Here is a 19236-nt window from a genome sequence, read left to right as displayed (position 1 = left end):
CCCCCCCCCCCCGGACCCCCTCGGGAACAGGCTGACCCAGCTTGACGAGGGCTGCCTGGGGCTCGTCTCCTGGCTCATCAGTTAGATGTGCAGGCCTGAGGGTCGCCCGCAGGGATGCTGGGGGCCGGTCTCCAGCCAGGACCCACATCTACCAGCCAGATCAGCGCCAGGGGAGGGGGAACCTGCCCCACTTTTGCCTCCCAGGGCTCCTAGAACCTTACCTGGCCCTGCAGCCTGGACCCACCAGACCCGAGGGCAGTAATGGCCCACCTTTGCAAGGCCCCACCTCGTGCCTGTGCCCCAGCCCCTGCGGAGGCTCACCCCCACGTTCCTAAACCCTCGCCCACGCCCACGCACGTACCCCTCTGGCCTTTTGACCATGAAGCAATGGCTCACAGACAGAGGGCTTTTCTACTTCCCAGCACTCAGCTGCTCACCACGCAAAGGGGGGTTTCTGACTCCACGTTTCCGCCTTGGTGGGGCCATCTCTTGGTCCACCCCTTCCCCATCAGCACAGCATGACAGTCCTCTCAATGACACTCAGCCAAGTCTGTTCCTGTGACACTGTTTTTGACAGGGTATGGGTCCTTTCTTCTCTGCCCTGTGCTTGCAAGACCTTTGTTGGTTTGTAGAAACAGGCTGGCCCCAGGAGGCCGAGGGGTGTGGTCAGAGGTCACCCTCCCCGCGGGAGGTGGTGCCGGCCTCCCCCCGCCCCGAGCAGGCCGGTGCCCGGGATGGGGTGGATGCCTTTGCAGGGAGGAAAGAAGAATACCATCCACCAATTGGCTTCGGCAAAACAATTTCTGAAAATTTTTTTTTGCTTTATGTGGGAAATAGGTATAAATCTCATTTTATGCTGTATTTTATATCTTAGTTGTGTTTGAAAACGTTTTGATTTTTGGAAACATCAAAATAAACAATGGCGTTTGTTGTATGCAGTGTGGTCCTCTGGTGCTGTCCAGCCGGGGTGGGGCCTGGCCAGGCCTCTCCCTGGATGCCGAGTGAGCCCGACGGACTCTAGGCTTCGCTGAGGAGCACTGAGAAGCCACATCCAGACAGAACGCTTCCCTCGGGGTCCCTGCTGCTTCTTGGGGATGGGGAGCGTGCCCCTGACGCCTGTGGGACCGAACCCCAGCCCCACTTTCGGGGGCAGCAAACGCGGGTGGAGAGAGCAGGCCCTGGGACAGCCCAGCAGCTGGGAGGACACACTGCAGGTGGCTTGACGAGGAGCACGGGGTCAAGTGTCCGAAGGATTCTCGAAAGGCTTTCAACAGGTGCTCTCCCTGCAGCCGTTTATTAACAGGACTGTTTAAAAGAGCTGAAGCTCTTAGCTTTACGATGACGGCTTTTGAACTTCTTCTTCGATGAGTTCAACTGCTTCTGGAACACAAACAAAGGGTTCCAGTTCGTGAGCCTTCCCAGTCTGAGAGGAAGGGGCCCTGTGACGGGAGACAGGTTGGCTCCCCACAGCGGCTTCCCCTCAGCTGCCGGCGGCCCAGCACCCCCGCGTCCGCAGCCTCACAAGAGACCTGGACGTCCTGGAGCCCGGCCCTGCTCAGCTACCACGGACGACGGAACCTTCGTCACTGGCTCATGGCGAAGGGCCGTGTCTGGACGCGAGTCCCCCTCGAGCTCCCTGCTGCGCTCGGCAGCCCTCTGGAGCCTGTCCGTGGAGCCTCGGACCGGGAAGCAGCCCTCCTCAGGGCAGAGCGGCCTCGGCTCCCATTTACTTATGAACGGCTAGCTTGGCATTTCGTTCGCAAAAACAAGGTTCTTTTAATATTTTTTCAAGGAAACGGAATACTACCAGCAGAGGAAGCTGCCGCCACGCGAGCGGCCCGGGGTGCCACTCACCTTCCCACGCTTGTGCACTGGCGCCCAGGCCGCTTCCAGCTCCTCTCCGTCCCCGGGGCCCTTCTCTGCCGTGCGCCCTGGCTTCTCGACCTCCTCTTCTGTCAGAAAGTCATCGGTGCTGTCCCCAGGCTCAGTCCCTCCCAGGCCCTTCCTGGAGAACAACGCGGCTGGAAGGAATGGGGGCATGGGCTGTTTCAGGTCAGAGTCCCGGTCTGTGCAGGGCTGAGCAGGGAGCGGCCAGCCAGGGCCCAGGACCTGACGACATGCCGTGGGAGGGAGGGAGGGAGGGAGAGAGGCTGCAGCCCACTCGCTGCGAACTCAACACGGACCCGGCAGCCAGGATCCAAACCTGCGGGAACGGGGGTGGGGGGGGCAGTCCCGCTTACGTGGGTACAGGTCTGTCATGCTGTCGTCACTGTCACTCGCAGCTGTGCCATCGTCGCTAGACGCAGGTTCCCAGAAGGCCTCTCTCAGGCGAGGCGGCCCGGCGCCGTCCATCTGGTCTTCTCTCCTCCTCCTCTTGTGCAGGAGGCAGGCAGGCACGTACTCCACACCCTGCTTCTGACACTTTTCATCTGGGAGACAGGCCAGCACGCTGCCTGGCTCTGGGTCTGCCCCGCAGCCCCCCAGTGCAGAGCCAAGCTCCACCAGGGCCCCGTACCCTACTCTGCTGGGTAAAAATTGGCTCTGTTCCTACCCAGGGAGGAAGGAGGCCAACAGGGGTGCGGCCGTGGAGTGAGAAGATGCAGGGGTGTGCTGCGCCTCGAGCACTGAACCCCCAGCCCTAGCCCGGCTCCAGGAAGCCTCAGGTGTGCTGGCTGGCTGGGCCCCCACACTCGATGGGGGGGGCTCAGTGGGAGTTAGGCCCTTGGCCCAGAGCAGAGGCATCAGAATGGGGCCTCCACGCGGGAGCCACACTCCCGTGTACGGGATTCGGGGAGGCCTGGCAGCCAGCGCAGCGGATACAGACTCAGCCCCGACGAGGAGCAAGGTGGCACCCACAGGCCTGGCTCCTGAAACACGCCCTGTGTGGGCGTGGCTCTCCTGTCCAGTGCGGCCCCCTCAGGGAGAAGGCGACTGGGCCCTGGTCTCTGATGTCCCTGCCTGCTTCTGCCCACCTCCAAGGTCCTATCATCTGCCTCATGTCTGCCACCCACTCCGTGGTCCCACATGGCCTCCTGGTCACTGGCCCCTGCACCCGGTGTCTCCTCTCTGCATCCCCAGCCAGGCTCCCTGGCTGCCAGGCTCTGGCTCCTTCTGGCCACTGGTCCTCTGAGCCACACACTCCAGCGTCAGGATGACTCTTTTGCTCATGGAGTAACCCAGTGCTCCCTTTGCCGCCCACACCAAGCAGCCCTCAGGCTCTGTGCCTGCGCAGGATCCCCGCTTCTCAACCCTCCACACGGTGTCCTTCGCTATTGCCCTTAGGTGAAGACCAGGCCTTGTTTCTTCTTGGGGCAACAAAGCCTTCCGAGTTCTTGTCCTCATCCTGCCTGTTTCCAACCCCAACCCCCCCTGACTCTGCCCCATCTGGTCCTCCCCTACCTTCCCTTCAGGAACATTTGAGAAGAGTCTACCACTCTCAAAACCTCTGCTCCCCACACCACTCCACCTGGCTGCTTCCCTCCCTCCTGGGGCTCCTTCCGTGCTCAGGACTGGCCCTGGCCCTTCTTCTGTGGCTCCGTGGATGTCCTATCAGTGATGTCCATCATCTGAGTGCTGGCCCTGTTGTCAGTAGCCACCCTCCCTGACACACGCCGAAAGGAACGTTTCATTTTTCCACGAAGCCTGTCACCCAGATGCTGCTCTCCTAAACCACCCTACGTCTTGAGCTAGGAGTTCGGGGGTCACAGTTGATTTCTTCCTCTCCCTCGCTGCCTCACCTACCGATTCTACCCTGCGCACATCTTCCCTGCCAACACCTGCTCACCCCAGCCATGGTCACCTTCACCTGACTGCACAGCCATGGAGCGTCCCCTCTTCCACTCCTCCCCAACCCCCCACCTCAGAGCCACAATGACCGTGGCACACAAAGTGATCATGCCAGGCCATGCTTCAGTCCTTTCGATGTGTCCCCACTTCATATGGTCCTGACCTCCAAGTCCTCTGTGTTCCTGTCCCCGCCTACCTTGCTGACCCCACCTTGCATGGTGGCCGTCCTTTAGGAGTTCCTGCAGCCACATTTTTTCTGGCTCTGATCTTGTCTGAATCCTTGCCTCTACTCCACATGTCCCTAAAGTCTCAGCCCAGAAACTCAGCCTCCCCGGGGCCTCCTAGCGGCCCTTGGCACATGTCCTTCACAGCACTCGCTAGTCTGTAGTGGCCTCGGAGCCCACTGCACCACCAGCTGCCAAAGGGTGACTGAGACGCCACTTCTGCCTTCGAGGGGCACTCATCCTGGAGAAGGGCAGACATGCACTTGAACACCTGTGAAGTGAGGCGGACCATGTCCGCCCGTGGCTACTTACATTCACGCAGAGCTCTCTGGTACCGCCGGCCCTGCGTGTGCCTCAGCACGTGCTCTGGGGACTTGTTGATGTGCCGCAGGGTGAGTCTGCAGAACAGCTGGTGCCTAGGGGACAGGGACACCTCCGTCGGCAGGGACATTCACGAGGATCGACATCAGCGGCTTTCCACCACGGCTGCATCTTGGAATCATCCTGAGTCTGACAGCAGAGGTCTACGAGGTGGCCCGGGCTCCAGAAGCAATTCCACTCTGCAGCTGGGGTGGAGAAGCACTGATCCAGACGGGCTGTGAGCTCTCCACCTACGTCTGGGACACAGGCCTGGCCAGCCTCAGCACTCAGCTCCCACGCCAGCGAACGCATGTGGAAGACTAGGCCTGGCAAGGCGCTGGATGAACGGGGGCACCCACCCTCGCCCTCTTTCCTTCAACCACTGTCGGCCACACACGTTCAACTACACCAAAGTTCTTAAATATGTGACACTGACCCCGTTCAGAACCTTAGGTGACAGAGCGCAAGCCCTCCAGCTCCTCTCCGAAGCAGACAGGCCCGGGTGACAAACCTCGGCCTTACAAACACCAAACAGGCACCGGGGAGGGGCCTGGCCTCCCACCCGCATGTCAAGTCGCCTATCCCACACGAAGGTGGGCGCCGGGGCCTCGAGGAGCGCGCACCCAGCGGGGAGGGGTCGGGGCTCGGAATGCACCCCCCGGGAGCGGCCCGACTCGGGACCCGGACCCGTCCCCACTCGGGACCCTGCCTACAGTGGCCCCCGCGCACGTACGGGTTCTTGGTGCTGGGCACGATGTGCGGCTCGAACTCCGCGTAGTCGAAGGCCGGGGTGGCGCGGACCAGCCGCCGGTACTTCTTGCCGCGGGTGTAGAGCTGGAGTTCGGGCAGACGGCAGGGCAGCTCGTGGCCGGTGAGGACGCATTTCACCTGCGGGCCGGAGGGCGGGCGAGAGGGTCAGGGGGGCCCCGGGGGCCACCGCGCGGAGCGCGCGCCTCCCCCGCCGGCCCCGCGGACCTTGTGGGCGCCGGGCTCCAGCCGCAGACTCGGGTGCTCGCGCAGAAAAGCGCACACGTCGGCCGCTAGCTCGTCCATGGTCTGGCCGCTCGCGGAGCTGAAAGGCGGCGCCGCTCGCGCCGCGTGGGCCAGGGCGGGGCTCGGCGGTGCCCCGGAAGCAGATGCCTCCAAGCCCGGAAGTGCTGGCGGGCGATGGCGGCGGTCGTGCGGTGGCTGGGGCTGCGGGCGGCGGGGCCGGGGGTGGTGAGCGCGGCGCGGGGACGTGTCGGGTGGGCTGGGGGGCCCGCGCCCCGGCTTGGGCAAGCTCAGCCGTTGCCCTGGTCTCCACAGGCCCCTCCCCGCGCGGTCAGGAGGAGCGTCCTTGCGGTCCCCCTGCGCGCAGGTGAGGACTCCCTCGCGTGTGCCCTGGGCGCCCGGGAAGAGCGGCTCCCGCTCCCGCCACCCCGCTTTGCACAGAACTGCTCACTTCCCAGCGCCTGACCGGCCTGAGGAGGGGCCGGCCCAAGATTGAAAGCCAGGTGTCTGGGACCCACGGCTGGCAGGTGGCGGATGCACGTACAGCGGAGTGGAACGCTGTGCGAGAAGGAAGGGTGCTTTGTGAGCCCGCTCCAGGCCTGCTCTTTTGCCGTCCACAAGGCCCGTAATGCTCTGATTTGATGAGGCTCACACTCCGACAGCTAAAATATATTTTTGTGTACGTTGTTCCGTCTTTAAATTTATAAGCAGTAAGAACAAGCTGTGGGAAGAGCTCTTCGAGCCTGTCGCGAGTTGATCCCGGTTCTAGCTCTGCCTGGGTGCATCTTAGTGCAGGGGAATATATCGCAGAGTCTTGTGTGAAAGGCATGAGGTGGTTACCCAGGGTGACGGTTGGTGGCAGAGCCAGGACTAAGCCCTAGATCGTGTGTATTCAGTCAGTAAACATCCACGGAGTGTGCCACGTGCAGATCCCGGTTTAGAAGCTGGCCTGGACACAGGTGCCCCTAGTTGGCTGCTGGCCACAGGCTGTGGTCTGTTCATTCTCCGGCTGCTCCACTTCCATCTGTCGAGGGCTTCTGACCCCATGCCCGTGTCGTAAACTTCCTAGGGTTGGCCTGGGAGCCAAGCAGGTGTGGCAGTTCTGCAGCTGAGGCACCTGCCGCAAAAGCGCAAGACGACTCCTTCCTCCAGTGGTTCCTGCTTCTTATTCCTGTGACTGCCTTTAGCCTGGGGACATGGCAGGTAAAGACTGGCCTCTAGCTCTGGTGGCTCAGCTTTTGACCTTGTTGCCATCCGCTCGGGTTCGTGCTGTTTCCATAGGTCCAACGTCGAAAGTGGAAGCTGAAGCTGATCGCCGAGCTGGAGTCTAGAGTTGCAGCCGAGCCCATCCCCCTGCCAGCAGAGTGAGTGTGTGGCTCCCTGCCTGGGACTGGTCTCACTTGGGGTCAGCAGCGGGGCCTGGCTTCTGCTTGTAGTTCTGACCCTCAGACGGGAGCCCTCAAAATGAGTTGTCCTGCTGGCTTCCTGACCACCCTTGGGAAGCTGCCTGACATACTTGAAAAAATACTTTGATCTAGAGTTTAACTTTTTTCAGATGCATTGTTCCTGAGGGATCCTCCACAGTGCTGATGGGCCCCTTGTAGCAGTAATTGTTACCTGGGGGGTGAGGGCAGAGTGCGCTCTCATGCCGTGTCTTGACATGAGAGCATTATCTTGAAAAAGTGCCCTAAACCATTCTTCTGCCTCTACCCCTCATTTTGAGGCAGTGTCTTGGAGGGACAGATAGGCTCAACGAATCTTTCCGTTCAGGGGAGCAAACGTGTGTGCCGTATTTGTGATGTGCAGCCCCGAAGGGTTTGAGCTTCCTGCCAAACCTTACTTGGCCTCCGCCTCACTTCTCCCCACTCCATGTAGCCCAATGGAACTGAAGAATCTGGAGTACAGGCCAGTGAAGGTCAGGGGGCACTTTGACCACTCCAAGGAGCTGTACATGATGCCTCGGACCATGGTGGACCCTGCCCGGGAGGCCCGGGAGGCTGGCCGTCTCTCTTCCTCGCCTGAGACTGGTGCCTACGTCATCACCCCTTTCCACTGCACTGACCTGGGGTGAGTAGAATATGCAGGGATGTGCCAACCTTGGGGAAATCCAAGATACCCAGAAAGGTTCAATTCCTTGAGAGTCTGGAATTTTTACTTCTGACATTGTTAAGCCAATTCATTTCACTTCTTACTAAATCATTCGTGTGTGTAGCTTTCTGGAGAGGTGAATGAAATCAACCACTGGAGAAATTGTCTCATGGCCAACACGTTAAATGGTTGTGGTGCAGCATGAGGAAGGGCTAGCAAGAGGAATTCGAGAGAAAGGGAAGGAACCCCCAGCTCTGCCTGGAAGGGGTGGAGCCAGGGAAGGATTCCCAGGGGACTACTTGGGCCACCCCTGGAGTTGGGAAATGGGAAGCCAGTCCAGGGAGAGGAAATGACCTGTCTGGCAAGGGGGCACTGCAAGATCAACGAGAGCAACTTCCCAGCTCTAGGTCTGGGAGGGTCTCCCGCAGCCCCAAGGGGATACTGGAGGCAGGTGCACAAGGCAGCTGCTGCAGCTCAAAGGGAAATGGGTGTCTGAACTCGGGCTGTGGGAGGCGGCCACAGTGTGGACATTGCCCTGGGTGAGGGGCTGTTACCCAGGAACCCTGGAGATCTGTCCTCAGAGTTGGTGGTTCTGCCGATCAGGACCCAGGCAGGAGAAAAGACCGTCCCTGTGGCACACCTGCATCTGCCTCCCCGTTTTAAACTCTTCCCAGGCATCATCCTTATTCTCACAGGGACGACCAGTGATACTCTTTATTCCAAAACCCTTCCCCACCTGAAAGAGCATACTTCTGTTACTCCAGAATCACCATCCTGGTAAATAGAGGGTTTGTCCCCAGGAAGAAGGTAAATCCTGATACACGGCAGAAAGGCCAGGTAAGGGGCGTGAACCCTCCCTCCCTTGTGAGCAGGGTTCTCTAGAAACCACAGGCTCTGAAGAGCAATTTCATTTTTCTTTCTAGATTCTGGGAGAAGTAGACCTAGTTGGAATGGTGAGGCTGACAGAAACTAGAAAGCCCTTTGTCCCGGAGAACAATCCAGAAAGGAACCACTGGCATTACCGGGACCTGGAGGCCATGGCCAGGCTCACGGGCGCAGACCCCATCTTCATTGATGCGGACTTCCGTACGTTGTGACCAGCCCACCCCAGAAGAGCACGTAGCTTTTGTAAATACCTGGTTCTACCTTCCTCTAAGCCTGGATGTTTTCGTTCCTTCTTACTGCTTACATTTTAGTGTGTGTGGGAGGAGTGTGGATGTCTGCCAGGTACTAAGGAAAGGAGGCAACGCATGGCTGGTTACAGGTCAAAACAAAACACCTCACTGAATTTTGGCCATGCAAAAATTACAGCTCTTCAAGAGCTCTGGAAGGCCCCAAGGAAACAGGTGGCCGAAGTGCTGTAGGGAGACACAGTGATTGTGGACACTGAGCCCACTGTCTCTGCAGAGAGCACAGTCCCTGGAGGACCCATTGGAGGCCAAACGCGAGTCACTCTGAGGAATGAGCACATGCAGTACATCATCACCTGGTAAGTCCCAGTCTCCAGCTGCTCCCGCCTCGTTCTCCTTTGAAACCCTGACTGTTCATCTCTTTGACCCAAGGTATGGACTCTGTGCAGCTACGTCCTATCTGTGGTTTAAGAAATTCCTACGTCGGACTCCGGGCGTGTGAGATTAGCTGATGAGCTAAAGGGCTGCTGTAATCAGGGAGTCACGGATTTCTGAGCCTTGTTTTTATATGGGATCCGGTACAGCTGGTATAAATAAATCTCTACACCTGTTGTTGTTTGCCTGCCTTTCTGCCTGTGCTAGTTAATTGATGGTCTTGACCATAAACATCCAAGCTTAGCACGTTCAAGATGTACGACTGAGTGGTTGAGGCTGCTCGTTCAGACCGGTCAACCTGCACCTCACACACGGCAGGTCTCACACACTTCCTGCCCTGCGCCCAGTATAGACCCCGGGTTTGAAAACACCTGCGCCATCCCAAATTGACAGCAACAAGATTATATTCAACCCCAAATGCCAATTGACACTGGCTGAAAGACAACTTTTTATTACTTTTATGTACAGAAAATTCAATAGCGTCCACTTAGCCCAGTTTGGTGGCCAGTTCTTTAGCCTTTGCCTTTTCCAACTTGGCGATGCGAGCCACAGACTTCGGCCCCAGGACGTTGCCTCCCCAGTGGCGGCGGATCTGCAACAACAGAGAGAGGTCAGCGTGGCCTCCTTCAAGGCTCTCAAACTATGCCTGCTCAGACTGTCTCCTACTTGGCTCCTCCAAGTCCTTCGTCAAGGAGGACTGCCCAGGAGGAGCCGGGTCAGCCAGTCCTGATGAGAGGCTCGACGCACCCGAGAGTGTTTTGTGTCAAGCTGCTGCTTACCTCATCGTATCTGTCATTGTAATTGGTCCTGATGGCTTCCACCAGCTTTGCCAGAGCTCCTTTGTCTTCCCTAAAAAAGCAGGGAGGATATGTGGATCATTAGCTTCTCAGTTACCTCTCCAGAAAGCAGGGATGACTTCATCGTCAACCCCAATCACAAGCCCTTTGCCTCAGACACAGTATGACCACATGACTTATTCAGGTGAAGAAATTCATAACCATCATCGGCAAAGATTCAGATGAACATATTCCTTTAAGGTATGACGTTTGGTCTTTGGGGTAAAATTCCGAGACATTAAATCAACTGGGGGAGGGTGGCTGAGCCCTACTGACTGGTGCGAGGTGGGGGCCACCTTGCATACTTACGAGTTGACCTGTGTGAAGGCGACAGTGGTGCAGGTCTTCCTGTGGACCAGACGCCCCAGCCTGGCCTTCCCCTTGATAATGCAGTAGGGAACCCCCATCTTACGACACAGGGCAGGCAGGAAAACCACCAGCTGGAAGACAACATTAGCTCTAGGGTGTACTTTGACCAAAAGCAAGAATGTAAAAGCTAACTCAATAGCCATTGCTCAGAGTTAAAAAGCTCATGTACTCGCACTTCAGAGTTTAATTCAGTGAGAAATCCACATCACCGCAATGACAGCCAGCCGTTGGATCACCTGTCAGTACTGTCGATAAAAAGCTATCTCCCCACTTTGGCCTAACACCCCAGACTCAACCACCAGCTTTCCCCGCCCCAGCATGGACGTCACAGACCCAATCTAAGTCCGACAACCAATGCTTAAAAACAAGCAAGCCGTACCTCAATGGGATCCACATCATGTGCGATCACTACCAGCTGAGCCTTCTTGTTCTCCACCAAGGTGGTGACAGTGTTAACCCCTAGGACACACAACCAGTTTGTATGAGCAGTCCACAGGGCCCGCTCCGCTCACAAAAGCAGCTCTCCTCTGGGCCCAGCTGTGACTCAGGGTTAAAAAGCTCGATTTTACTCTTCACAGTGATTCCAGGTGAAGAAATTCATGCATCATTGCCAACAGCCTGCCCCACCACTCACCCTCTGTGAGGAGGAGCCCACTCACCCGCGCGAAGGACAGGCGGCCTCTTAGTCGGGACATCCCCTTTGCCTGCAGCTTTCTTCTCAGCCCGGGCCAACAATCTCTGCTTCTTCTCCTGCTTTGTCTCTGGTCGGTACTTGTGGGCCAGCTTAAGCAGTTGAGTAGCTGCAAGAATTATCAGTTTGGGCTTGTGTTTTAAGCTCCGGTCTGTGCCACTTGACGTAATGCTAGCTCACTGTCCTGAAAGCAGTCCTAGAAATCTCCCACCCCGTATGTGACATGACCTCTTCGGCCAGGCCACCTTACGTTCTGGAAACTAAACAAGATGTCCTCAATTTTAATAATCCAATTTACCCAAAAATACCCACCACCCCTTAAACCTTCGATGTAGTACTGTCACAGTAAAGAGCGTAACGTCGTCCCGGTCCAAGAAACCCCTTCTTGACGCTGGTTTTGTGCCACGGAACCTCACCTGTCTGGCGGTCCAAGGCCTGGGTGAACTGGTTAATTGCGGGAGGTACTTTTAGACGTTTGTAGAGAATAGCCCTTTGCCGCTGCAGCCGGATGTAGCGGGGCCATTTGACAAAGCGGGTGAGATCCCTTTTGGGCTGGATGTCCTGTCCTGAGAAGTTAAGGGCAACACCGTAAGTGAGGCTCAAACCCCCGCGGAGTTCGCGTCTGGTGCCATTCAGAGGGTGTAGGTGCATCAGCGATCTTGGTGGTTTCAAGCGTCATCACTATCTCTCAGATAGCAAATATTCTTTTACATCATCTGCACACAAACACCTGGGATCGCAGGGAGACCCCAATACATCCCTCCTCAACCGGAGAGCAGTCAAGCTGTCCACCAGCACAGTGGCCCAAGGGCCTCTGCTCTGAGACCGTGACTCTCCAGGGCCAGGCTGAGTCGCCCTGTCTCAGCCGAAGCAGAGTGGCGCTCAGGTGGCTGCGATGAGGCCACACCCCGCGCACCATCATCATCCACATCTCAGCCCAGGGAGTAATTACAGTGTGGAAAATGGGACTCCCGTTCGGGCAGCTCCCACTCCAAACCCACTAGAAACTGCCTGTAGGCACAGGACACGACCCTCTGCTTGCTCGGTAAGCTACCGCTCTTCTCTGGGAGTCACATCAAGACCCCTTCTCGCCCCCCCCCCATCTTACTCACCGATGCCGAAATTCTTGGGCCTTTTCTCGAACAGGGGATTGACCACCTTCTTGGCCTCCTGCTTCTTCACGACAGCAGGAGCCGGGGCCACCTTCTTCCCCTTCGCCTTCTTCCCTTTCGGCTGGACGAGAAGGAACCCGGTTAGACCAGGTCCTCCCGTCCCGGTGCGAGGCCGCGCTGGCTGCCGACGTCCGGGTGCCCCAGCAGCGAGCCCGGCGGCCGCCCGCGTGCGTGCCAGCGATCCTGGTGCTCAAGGACCAAATACCCTCCGCACCCCCTACACGAGCCCGGGCAGCCAGGTGGCCAGGTTCGTCCGCGACGCCGCGCACGGGCCGAGCCGCAGCCGGCCCCGTCCCGAAACTGCGCGCCCCTTATGAGCCCGGCGTTCAGCGCGCTGAACCCCTCGCTCAAGGCCCCCCGGGGCAGCCCCCAGGGCGCGACAGACCCTCGGCCCCAGCGCTCCGAGCCCCGCATTGCGGCGCTGCGCTCCTCGCCCGGGCCCTCCTCCCCGCACTCCCGGACGCAGCCTCCAGTATCACACCCGGCCAGACACCTCTCAGCCAGGCCCCGCTGGGGTCCCCTAACGCCAGGCGGTGGAGAGACCCCCGCACGGCCACGCCCTGAAGAGGATGGCAGCGGATAGAAGCCGGACTCAGCGCCGACACAACAAGCCACAGGATCACTCACCATCTTGGGCTGCTGAAGGAGAGAGAAAGAAAAGGGGATTGTGGGTAATATGTAGGCGCCCTCGGAGATCGCGAGATCTGGCGCCTGAGCGAGATTTCGAATTTAAAGGGACAGGACTGCTCTCGCCCGCCTCCGGTCGGGGGCGGTGCCTTAGCGCGGCCGCCGCGGCGAGTCGAAGCCGGCGGCGGGGAGCCAGGACTTCCGGGGAGGGGCGTGCGATCGTCTGCACCCGGCCCCACCCCGGCACCCAGCTTGGCCGACCCGGGCTCTGCGGACCAGGTGGGGGCGTTGGGGCGTCGGGGCGGGGTCGCCGTCTTTTCTCAGGTGTGATTCCCCCCCCCCCCCCCACTACAAAGTGGCTCCCAGGCCGCGAGTTTGGTCGTTCGGCGGCGCGCAGGCCCTGGGCCAGTCTGCACGGAGCGCGCAGGCGTGAGGCGCCCGGCTTGGGGAGGGAGGGTGGTCCCGGCCGAGCGCCCCCCCCGACGAGAAAGTACAGGCCGTGGGCGCGGCGGCCTTCTGGGGGCGCGGCCTGGAGCCGGGGTTGTGCGGCGAGGGTAGAATCGAAGGGAGGCTTTGGCGGAGGGGCGGAGGGGCGGAGGGGCGGGGGTTGGGGGCCCGCAGGCCTCCCGCCAACGCGCGCGGGCCGGGCGCTGCCGGGTCGGAACCGAGAGCCCGCGGTGCGCTTGTGTGCCGACCGTTGCACGAGTCTGTTTGACGGGAGGGGGCTCTCCCGAGATCGCGGTTCTGCTGAGCTGGGGTCACGGAGGTTGGGCGGCTGGGGTTGGTTCCGCTCACTCCGGACTCTGTCTCCCAGGTGCCGCCGCCGCGCTGCCTGTGGCCCGGCCATGGCCCAGCAGAGAGCCCTGCCGCAAAGCAAGGAGACGCTGCTGCAGTCTTACAACAAGCGGCTCAAGGACGACGTCAAGTCCATCATGGACAACTTCACCGAGATCATCAAGACCGCCAAGGTGGGGGCGGGAGGGCAGGCTCCTGCCCCTCCGAGACCAAGGGAAGGGGAGGGGTCTAGGTTGTGGCCAGTGGGGAGCTGAGGGGCCGGCCTGCTGCGGTCAGGTGTCGCAGGGGTGGGGTCTGCTTTTATGGAGCCTGGTGCTCCGTGCCAGGTGGTGAGGATCCAGCTGTGAACGCACAGGCCAGGCCTTTGTCCGCAGAGGGAAGATATTGCGGATGGGAGGGGGAGGGCAGCAGGGGTTCGGGAGTAACAAACAGGTCAGCCGATAAATAAGCCATCGGGTTGCGGGCCCTGGTGAGATGGCCAGGCTTCTGCGTCCAGCGCCACTTAACGAGCGGCGTGGGTCTGGATGGGGACCGGACTTCTCCATGCCTCCGTTTCCCCTGCAGCCTAAGGCCCTTCTGTTGACTGGGTGACTTCGCTGTGCGAAGTGGTTACCGTGGGGCCTGAGGGGCGCCCGCGTGCAGTCAGGGAGAAAAGCTGAGGAAGGCCCCTCCAGGTGGTTAGAAGGGGCTGTCTGGATTGGGTTGGGCAAGCTTTCTGGGCTGCACTGCCGCAAGTGGGGGTGCATCTTGAGACTGCTGTAGACCTCGGAAGGCTTGTTAGAGCCATGATGAAGAAAGCTAGCCTGTATTCTGCGTGCATTCACTGTGTACCACTCCGTGTGGTGAGAGCTATCACGGCCTATCGCATTTAACCTTCCCAAGAGCTCTGTGGGGCAGGTACTGTTGTCCTCTTCGTTTTCAGAGGTGGGAACTAAGGCTCGGAAAACTCAGTAATTTGCCAAGGTCATTCTGCTAATAGCTGGCAGAGCCAGGATTTGAACCCAGGAATCCAGCTCCTCACTTTAGGATGCCCTGGCAAGGCCCCCTGTGGAAGCCCTGTCCACATGGCTGGGCGGGATCCGTGAGTAGCCTGCAGTTTGGACAGGACAGGCAGCACTCCTGGCTCCTCCGTTCACTCTCAGAGACACCTTGGGTGCAGTCTCTGAACTGTCCCTGCCTCAGCTTTGCCCACCTGTAAACCCAGGATGGCAGTCCAGGCTTCAGTGAGAATTCCACAAGATAACGGAGGTTAAGCCCTTTACATGGTGCTCCGCAGCCTGGCAGTGGTCAGTAAACAGTTGCTTAAAAGAAACACATTGTGCTTTTATGCATTCAGCAGCTCAGTTTACTGAGTGTCTGAGCTCATTACCCCATTTTGTACCGGACAGGGCTCCACACCCCAGAGACCTAGCCCTCCCTGCAGGTGGCATAGCAGTCAGGGTCCACAGGCATCCACTTTCCCGATGAAAGTGCCCCTGAGCTCCTTAGAACAGGACAGGAGCGCGTGAGGCTGAATGCCGGCCAAGGTCTGGTCAGCAGTGCCTGGCGGAGAAGGCGAAGTGGACACAGGCAGGGGGCAACAGGGTGGGTGTCCTGCAGGGGGCCAGTTACCCGTGGGCTGGGCACCTGCCAATTCTCGGCTTTTTTTGTCTGTCCTCCAGATCGAGGATGAGACGCAAGTGTCGAGGGCCACTCAGGGCGAGCAGGACAATTACGAGATGCACGTTCGAGCTGCCAACATTGTGAGTCACTAGGTGGAGGGCGGGGCCCGGGCTGTAGGAGTCTTGTGGTCCCACCTTTGAGGGGGTGGGGGGTTGGGCGGGCAAACCACTTCTCAGGAGACTCCCCTCAAGAGGAGGGCTGTCTGGCAGCTGTGTGAGGGGTGCCAGACAGTTGGCCACATCCATCACAGAGAGTGCTGTGCAGTGGTTGGATAGGCCTTGACCAGGACGCCTGGGTGGCTCAGTCAGTTAAGCATCTGCCTTTGGCTCGGGTCATGATCCCAGAGTCCTGGGATCAAGTCCCGCATGGGGCTCCCTGCTCATCAGTGAGCCTGCTTCTCCCTCTGCCTGCCGCTCCCCCTGCTTGTGCTTTCTCTCTCCCTCTTTCTGACAAATAAATAAATGAGATCTTTATAAAGGAAAAAAAAAAAGGAAAGGGGTCAGCTCTTCCTTGCTGATGAGAAAGCTCCTAGAGATTCCTTACGAGAGCAAAAGGAAATTGCCGAACAAAACAAGATGTGCAGTTTAGTCCCTTCTGATGTCACAGAAAAAGCACATTGGCCAAGTGTTTCCGTAGGTGTGTGCCCACGGGTGCCCACGCATAGGAAGAGCCCCGGAGGAGTCCTGCCCAACTGGCCTGCTTGCGGCCCCCAAGGAGGCGCAAGCAGGCATCACACACAACGGTAGTCTGATGTGTGGGGCTTGAGGCTTTGAGAAGTATAACCTGTGTCACGAGGATTGGCACCCCTGCAGCAGCAGCCAGAGTGAGGGGGGACTGGACAGCTGGTGGCGCCTGCTTTGTAAGCACGCCCTGCAGTCAGGGTAGGAGCCACGGACCCTGTCCTCCCGTGGCTCCCTTTCAGTTCTCTCACTTCCACAACGACACCGCCAAGGTCAGTGCTGTAGTCCCACTTGACAGATGAGGGAATGGAGGCCACTGCTCACGCAGTGTCAGGCGCCCGAGGGCCGCTGTGGCTTCCTCCCCACACCTGCCCTGGTTCTGATGGCTGCAGGTCCGAGCCGGTGAGTCCCTGATGAAACTGGTGTCTGACCTCAAGCAGTTCCTCATCCTCAATGACTTCCCGTCGGTGAACGAGGCCATCGACCAGCGCAACCAGCAGCTGCGAGCCCTTCAGGAGGAGTGTGACAGGAAGCTCATCGCCCTGCGCGACGAGATCTCCATCGACCTGTACGAGCTGGAGGAGGAGTATTACTCGTCCAGGTACCGATAGGGCTGGACCCTGCGCAGAGCACGCCTGGGGGCCCGGGCCCGGCCTGCAGCCCTGAAGGCCCCGTTTTTACAAACCCTTCCTGGTCTTGGCAGCACAGATGTGTGCCCGGGTTTCAGAGCAGAGCTCACAGTCAGAGCGATTGATGGACAATTTACGCCGACTGCCAGACCCTGGGCAGCAGGATGAAAATCACAGAACTTCAGGGGTTGGGTGGGCCAAGCCCCAGAGGGGAGGGCAGAGCCGGCATTCCTGCTGGGGCCGCCCATTGCCTCGGTCTGGCTGCGTGCTTCTCTTAGCTTTTTAGTCCGTATTTCAGCGTTCCAGCCAGGCCTGGGCCAGCTTCTCTGGACAGCCCAGGCTCATGACCAGAGTGTGCAGAACGCCAGTGCTCGCCTAGGGATGCGGTCCTATGGGGGCATCACCGAACCGTCAGCGTGTGCGTCGGGGTCCACGGTGGTGGGAGGGTGGGAAGGAGGAAGAAACCCGAGCAGAGGATGGCCTTGAAAGCTGGGCCTGAGGCACTCGGACCACTGAGTTCCTGTTCAGCTCAGCCTGGTTCCCAGACCAGACGCTGCCTACATGCTAGGCCCATGCGGGGCCCCAGGGATATAGCAGTGGGCAGGACCCGTCACCCCAGCCCGTGTGCACCACTTGGAATCCTGAAACCTGAGTCGTCTGAGCATGAGGCGTCCTGAGAAATTAGAGTCCTGGTGTAATTTACATGGGGGAAACTGAGGCTGGAGACTTGGAGGCCTTGCGCCTCTGTCCCCGTTAGCTCAGAAAGTCAAGTCTCAGTTCAGAGGGAGTTGGTGCCCCCATGTCCTTCCCAGACAAAGATGTCCTTCCTGTGGTGGCTTTTTCAGCTGCTTCTTTCTGCCCCATGGAGGCCATGCTGGGGCCACAGATGCCCACAGCCAGCATGGTCTGTGGTCTGGGCCTTGGTTTCCCTGCCTCATACTCAATGCCAGCCCTCTCTGTCCCTGGCCATCTTGGCTTCTATGGGAAGGGACAGTGCCACTGTCCAGCTGGAGTGGTTCTAGACTTTTCCAAGGGGTTCTGGGGCCACCTCTGGTCCCTGATACCCATCGGCTCAGCAGACATGCAGCGAGTACCTCATACACACCAGGCCTTCATAGAACGGTCCAGAGTGGGTCCCTGGAGTGGGAGGTGGGGTCTGTGTCTCAGACCATGCAAGGGACGTCGTTCATGGCCCCGCGGATTTTGCAGAATTCCTTCATGTCCCTGTGTTTGTTTCCTGCTGCCCCCAAGGGCTGGGCTTGTGGACTGAGTGGTCAAAGGACAACAACTTATTCCTGCCTCTCAACGTTGGAAGACTGGGTGGGGGGGTGGGGGTGAGGGACCTGCCCAAAGTCATTTTGACAAGACTGCAGGGGACCCAGGGGCCCGAGTACCAGGCTTCCCACGTCCTGCCCCGTCAGTCTCCGGTTCACCAGGGAGGTTCTTCGCTGTCCCTAGTGCCTTGGGAGGCTTACATGTGTAAGGCCAAGGCTCAGTTGAGTCACGGCTTGCCAGGCTGTGTGCCCCTCCCCGAAAGCCCCCAACACAGGTTGCCATGCCCTGCATGCCTGTGTCCACGCTCGCCCGCTCTCTGCTCATGACTCACTCTTTCTCCATCTCTCGCCCTCTGCTCTCCTTGGGATGCTGCTCTGTGCCCAAACCGCTGAAGGCAGGAGCAAGGGAGGGAGGGAGGCTGGGGTCAGACAGGTGTGGGACCTCCGGGCTCTAGTCACCCCTCGACAGCCCTAGTGAGCCATGCTCCTCACCAAGGTCTTCCCGTGTCCAGGCAGGCCAAGGCTGCCGACCCTGTGCTAGAGGCAGGGAGACTGAGTTCAGGGGGCCTCTGGGCCTATTGGCTACACAGTCGGTACAGTGGTGCAGCACGTAACTCCAGAGCCCCTGGTTCTGTCCCCCATTCAGGCAGAGTCCGGGCAGAGAACCCAAAAACAAGACAGGGTCTCTGCTGTTGGGGTCCTCGCAAAGTGTAGTGACTGTGGAGAGACCATAGCGAGCCCTGGACGCTGGTTTCCAGGGCGGCTGGAGCCAGGATGGGAGGCAGCGGCACGGGCTGGCTCAGCCGTGTGGCCGATCAGTTGGGAAACACACTTGGTTGGTCAGTGGGAGGGACCTGCCAAGGTCACACAGCCTGCTGGTGGCTGGTCCTGGAAGGGCCCCACCCCTGTAGGATGCTGTACTGGACCCCGAAGCAAGGGCAGCCCCACATTCCCCCATAGCCAGGGCTGCCTGGAGAGGGGCCAGCACAGAGAAGAGGGGAAAGGCAGGTTTGGGGTGTGGTCTGTGTTTTCTTAACTCTGCTTCTATCTTGCTTCCCCTGCCCCCTGCGCCCCACCCTGGCTTCCGTCCGTCTCTGCCTGCTCCTGTCTCTCCCTGGGTTTCTGGTGGTGGAAAAGCTCAAGTCTTTGCGAAGCTAATGACCTGCCTCTGTGCGAAGCGTACTGGAGGCTGGACCTCGACACAGACTCTGCTGATGGCCTCTCGGCCCCTGTGCTGGCATCCCCGGAGCCCAGCACTGGCCCCCTGCAGGCTGCAGTCCCTGCCCACTCCCATGCCAGCGGCCCCGGCCCCTCGGAGCACACCTGAGCCTCCCAGGGCTCTTCTCCCTGTGCCCCTAGGTCCTTAGGAAGTCTGGTGTCCCCACCGGGTTTTGGTCCTTTCAGCCTTGCTTCCCCTTGGGGAGCTGCAGTGGTCTCCTTGGGAACTTTAGCCCAGGGACAGCTGCCCCCCCCCCACCCCCGTGTTGG

General features: G+C 59.4%; 4 protein-coding genes and 4 non-coding genes across 14 annotated transcripts; 2 read left to right on the top strand and 6 right to left on the bottom strand.

The window, feature by feature from the left end:
* Positions 1-1278: 1278 nt before the first annotated feature.
* SURF2 (surfeit 2) lies at positions 1279-5506 on the bottom strand. 2 transcript variants are annotated; one of them, XM_040632142.1, is made up of 6 exons: positions 5346-5506; positions 5104-5258; positions 4323-4426; positions 2241-2429; positions 1855-2021; positions 1279-1380 (listed from the first exon to the last, which is right to left on the bottom strand). In XM_040632142.1, the coding sequence occupies exons 1-6, from the start codon at positions 5421-5423 to the stop codon at positions 1297-1299; spliced, it is 777 nt and encodes a 258-aa protein (XP_040488076.1). In that variant the 5' UTR covers positions 5424-5506; the 3' UTR covers positions 1279-1296. The 2 variants fall into 2 exon arrangements, with proteins under 2 accessions (XP_040488076.1, XP_040488077.1); XM_040632143.1 differs by having other exon boundaries at positions 1279-1377.
* Positions 5507-5510: 4 nt separating this feature from the next.
* LOC103679936 (surfeit locus protein 1) lies at positions 5511-9189 on the top strand. 4 transcript variants are annotated; one of them, XM_040632137.1, is made up of 9 exons: positions 5511-5588; positions 5676-5727; positions 6430-6563; positions 6642-6724; positions 7236-7427; positions 8213-8285; positions 8372-8534; positions 8856-8937; positions 9011-9189. In XM_040632137.1, exons 1-9 carry the CDS (start codon positions 5538-5540, stop codon positions 9078-9080), a joined length of 900 nt encoding a protein of 299 aa, XP_040488071.1. In that variant the 5' UTR covers positions 5511-5537; the 3' UTR covers positions 9081-9189. The 4 variants fall into 4 exon arrangements, with proteins under 4 accessions (XP_040488071.1, XP_040488073.1, XP_040488072.1 ...); XM_040632138.1 differs by having other exon boundaries at positions 5513-5588; positions 9028-9189; XM_040632139.1 differs by lacking the exon at positions 9011-9189 and having other exon boundaries at positions 8372-8576; positions 8856-8943.
* Positions 9190-9437: 248 nt separating this feature from the next.
* RPL7A (ribosomal protein L7a) lies at positions 9438-12846 on the bottom strand. The gene is made up of 8 exons (XM_040632141.1): positions 12709-12846; positions 12022-12142; positions 11326-11475; positions 10878-11018; positions 10598-10677; positions 10159-10289; positions 9793-9862; positions 9438-9605 (listed from the first exon to the last, which is right to left on the bottom strand). The coding sequence occupies exons 1-8, from the start codon at positions 12709-12711 to the stop codon at positions 9501-9503; spliced, it is 801 nt and encodes a 266-aa protein (XP_040488075.1). The 5' UTR covers positions 12712-12846; the 3' UTR covers positions 9438-9500.
* On the bottom strand, positions 9957-10023 carry LOC121103197. Its single transcript, XR_005835350.1, has one exon. It is a non-coding gene; the product is annotated as a small nucleolar RNA SNORD36 (small nucleolar RNA).
* LOC121103196 lies at positions 10360-10432 on the bottom strand. The gene has a single exon (XR_005835349.1). It is a non-coding gene; the product is annotated as a small nucleolar RNA SNORD36 (small nucleolar RNA).
* Positions 10758-10831, bottom strand: LOC121103195. Its single transcript, XR_005835348.1, has one exon. It is a non-coding gene; the product is annotated as a small nucleolar RNA SNORD36 (small nucleolar RNA).
* LOC121103198 lies at positions 11556-11630 on the bottom strand. The gene has a single exon (XR_005835351.1). It is a non-coding gene; the product is annotated as a small nucleolar RNA SNORD24 (small nucleolar RNA).
* A 10-nt stretch (positions 12847-12856) lies between the features above and the next one.
* On the top strand, positions 12857-19223 carry MED22 (mediator complex subunit 22). Of its 3 annotated transcripts, none has more exons than XM_040632144.1 (4): positions 12857-12987; positions 13523-13676; positions 15165-15245; positions 16238-19223. In XM_040632144.1, exons 2-4 carry the CDS (start codon positions 13554-13556, stop codon positions 16454-16456), a joined length of 423 nt encoding a protein of 140 aa, XP_040488078.1. In that variant the 5' UTR covers positions 12857-12987; positions 13523-13553; the 3' UTR covers positions 16457-19223. The 3 variants fall into 3 exon arrangements, with proteins under 3 accessions (XP_040488078.1, XP_040488080.1, XP_040488079.1); XM_040632145.1 differs by having other exon boundaries at positions 12902-13032; XM_040632146.1 differs by lacking the exon at positions 15165-15245.
* The last annotated feature ends 13 nt before the right edge of the window (positions 19224-19236 follow it).

The sequence above is a fragment of the Ursus maritimus genome, unplaced genomic scaffold (assembly GCF_017311325.1).
Source record: "Ursus maritimus isolate PB19 unplaced genomic scaffold, ASM1731132v1 scaffold_17, whole genome shotgun sequence".
NCBI classification, from domain to species: domain Eukaryota; kingdom Metazoa; phylum Chordata; class Mammalia; order Carnivora; family Ursidae; genus Ursus; species Ursus maritimus.
This window is presented reverse-complemented; position numbering and strand designations above follow the sequence as displayed.

Coding starts and splice junctions, on each gene's coding strand:
- SURF2 (XM_040632142.1), bottom strand. CDS start 5,423: ATGGACGAGCTAGCGGCCGACGTGTGCGCTTTTCTGCGCGAGCACCCG. Junction 4,427..5,103: donor GTGCCCAGCACCAAGAACCC/GTACGTGCGCGG, acceptor CCTGTCCCCTAG/GCACCAGCTGTTCTGCAGAC. Junction 2,430..4,322: donor CCAGAGAGCTCTGCGTGAAT/GTAAGTAGCCAC, acceptor CCTGTCTCCCAG/ATGAAAAGTGTCAGAAGCAG.
- LOC103679936 (XM_040632137.1), top strand. CDS start 5,538: ATGGCGGCGGTCGTGCGGTGGCTGGGGCTGCGGGCGGCGGGGCCGGGG. Junction 5,589..5,675: donor GGGCGGCGGGGCCGGGGGTG/GTGAGCGCGGCG, acceptor TGGTCTCCACAG/GCCCCTCCCCGCGCGGTCAG. Junction 8,286..8,371: donor ATACACGGCAGAAAGGCCAG/GTAAGGGGCGTG, acceptor TTTTCTTTCTAG/ATTCTGGGAGAAGTAGACCT.
- RPL7A (XM_040632141.1), bottom strand. Junction 11,476..12,021: donor GCCCAAGAATTTCGGCATCG/GTGAGTAAGATG, acceptor TTAACTTCTCAG/GACAGGACATCCAGCCCAAA. Junction 9,863..10,158: donor GCCTTCACACAGGTCAACTC/GTAAGTATGCAA, acceptor CTGCTTTTTTAG/GGAAGACAAAGGAGCTCTGG.
- MED22 (XM_040632144.1), top strand. CDS start 13,554: ATGGCCCAGCAGAGAGCCCTGCCGCAAAGCAAGGAGACGCTGCTGCAG. Junction 13,677..15,164: donor AGATCATCAAGACCGCCAAG/GTGGGGGCGGGA, acceptor TCTGTCCTCCAG/ATCGAGGATGAGACGCAAGT. Junction 15,246..16,237: donor ACGTTCGAGCTGCCAACATT/GTGAGTCACTAG, acceptor TGATGGCTGCAG/GTCCGAGCCGGTGAGTCCCT.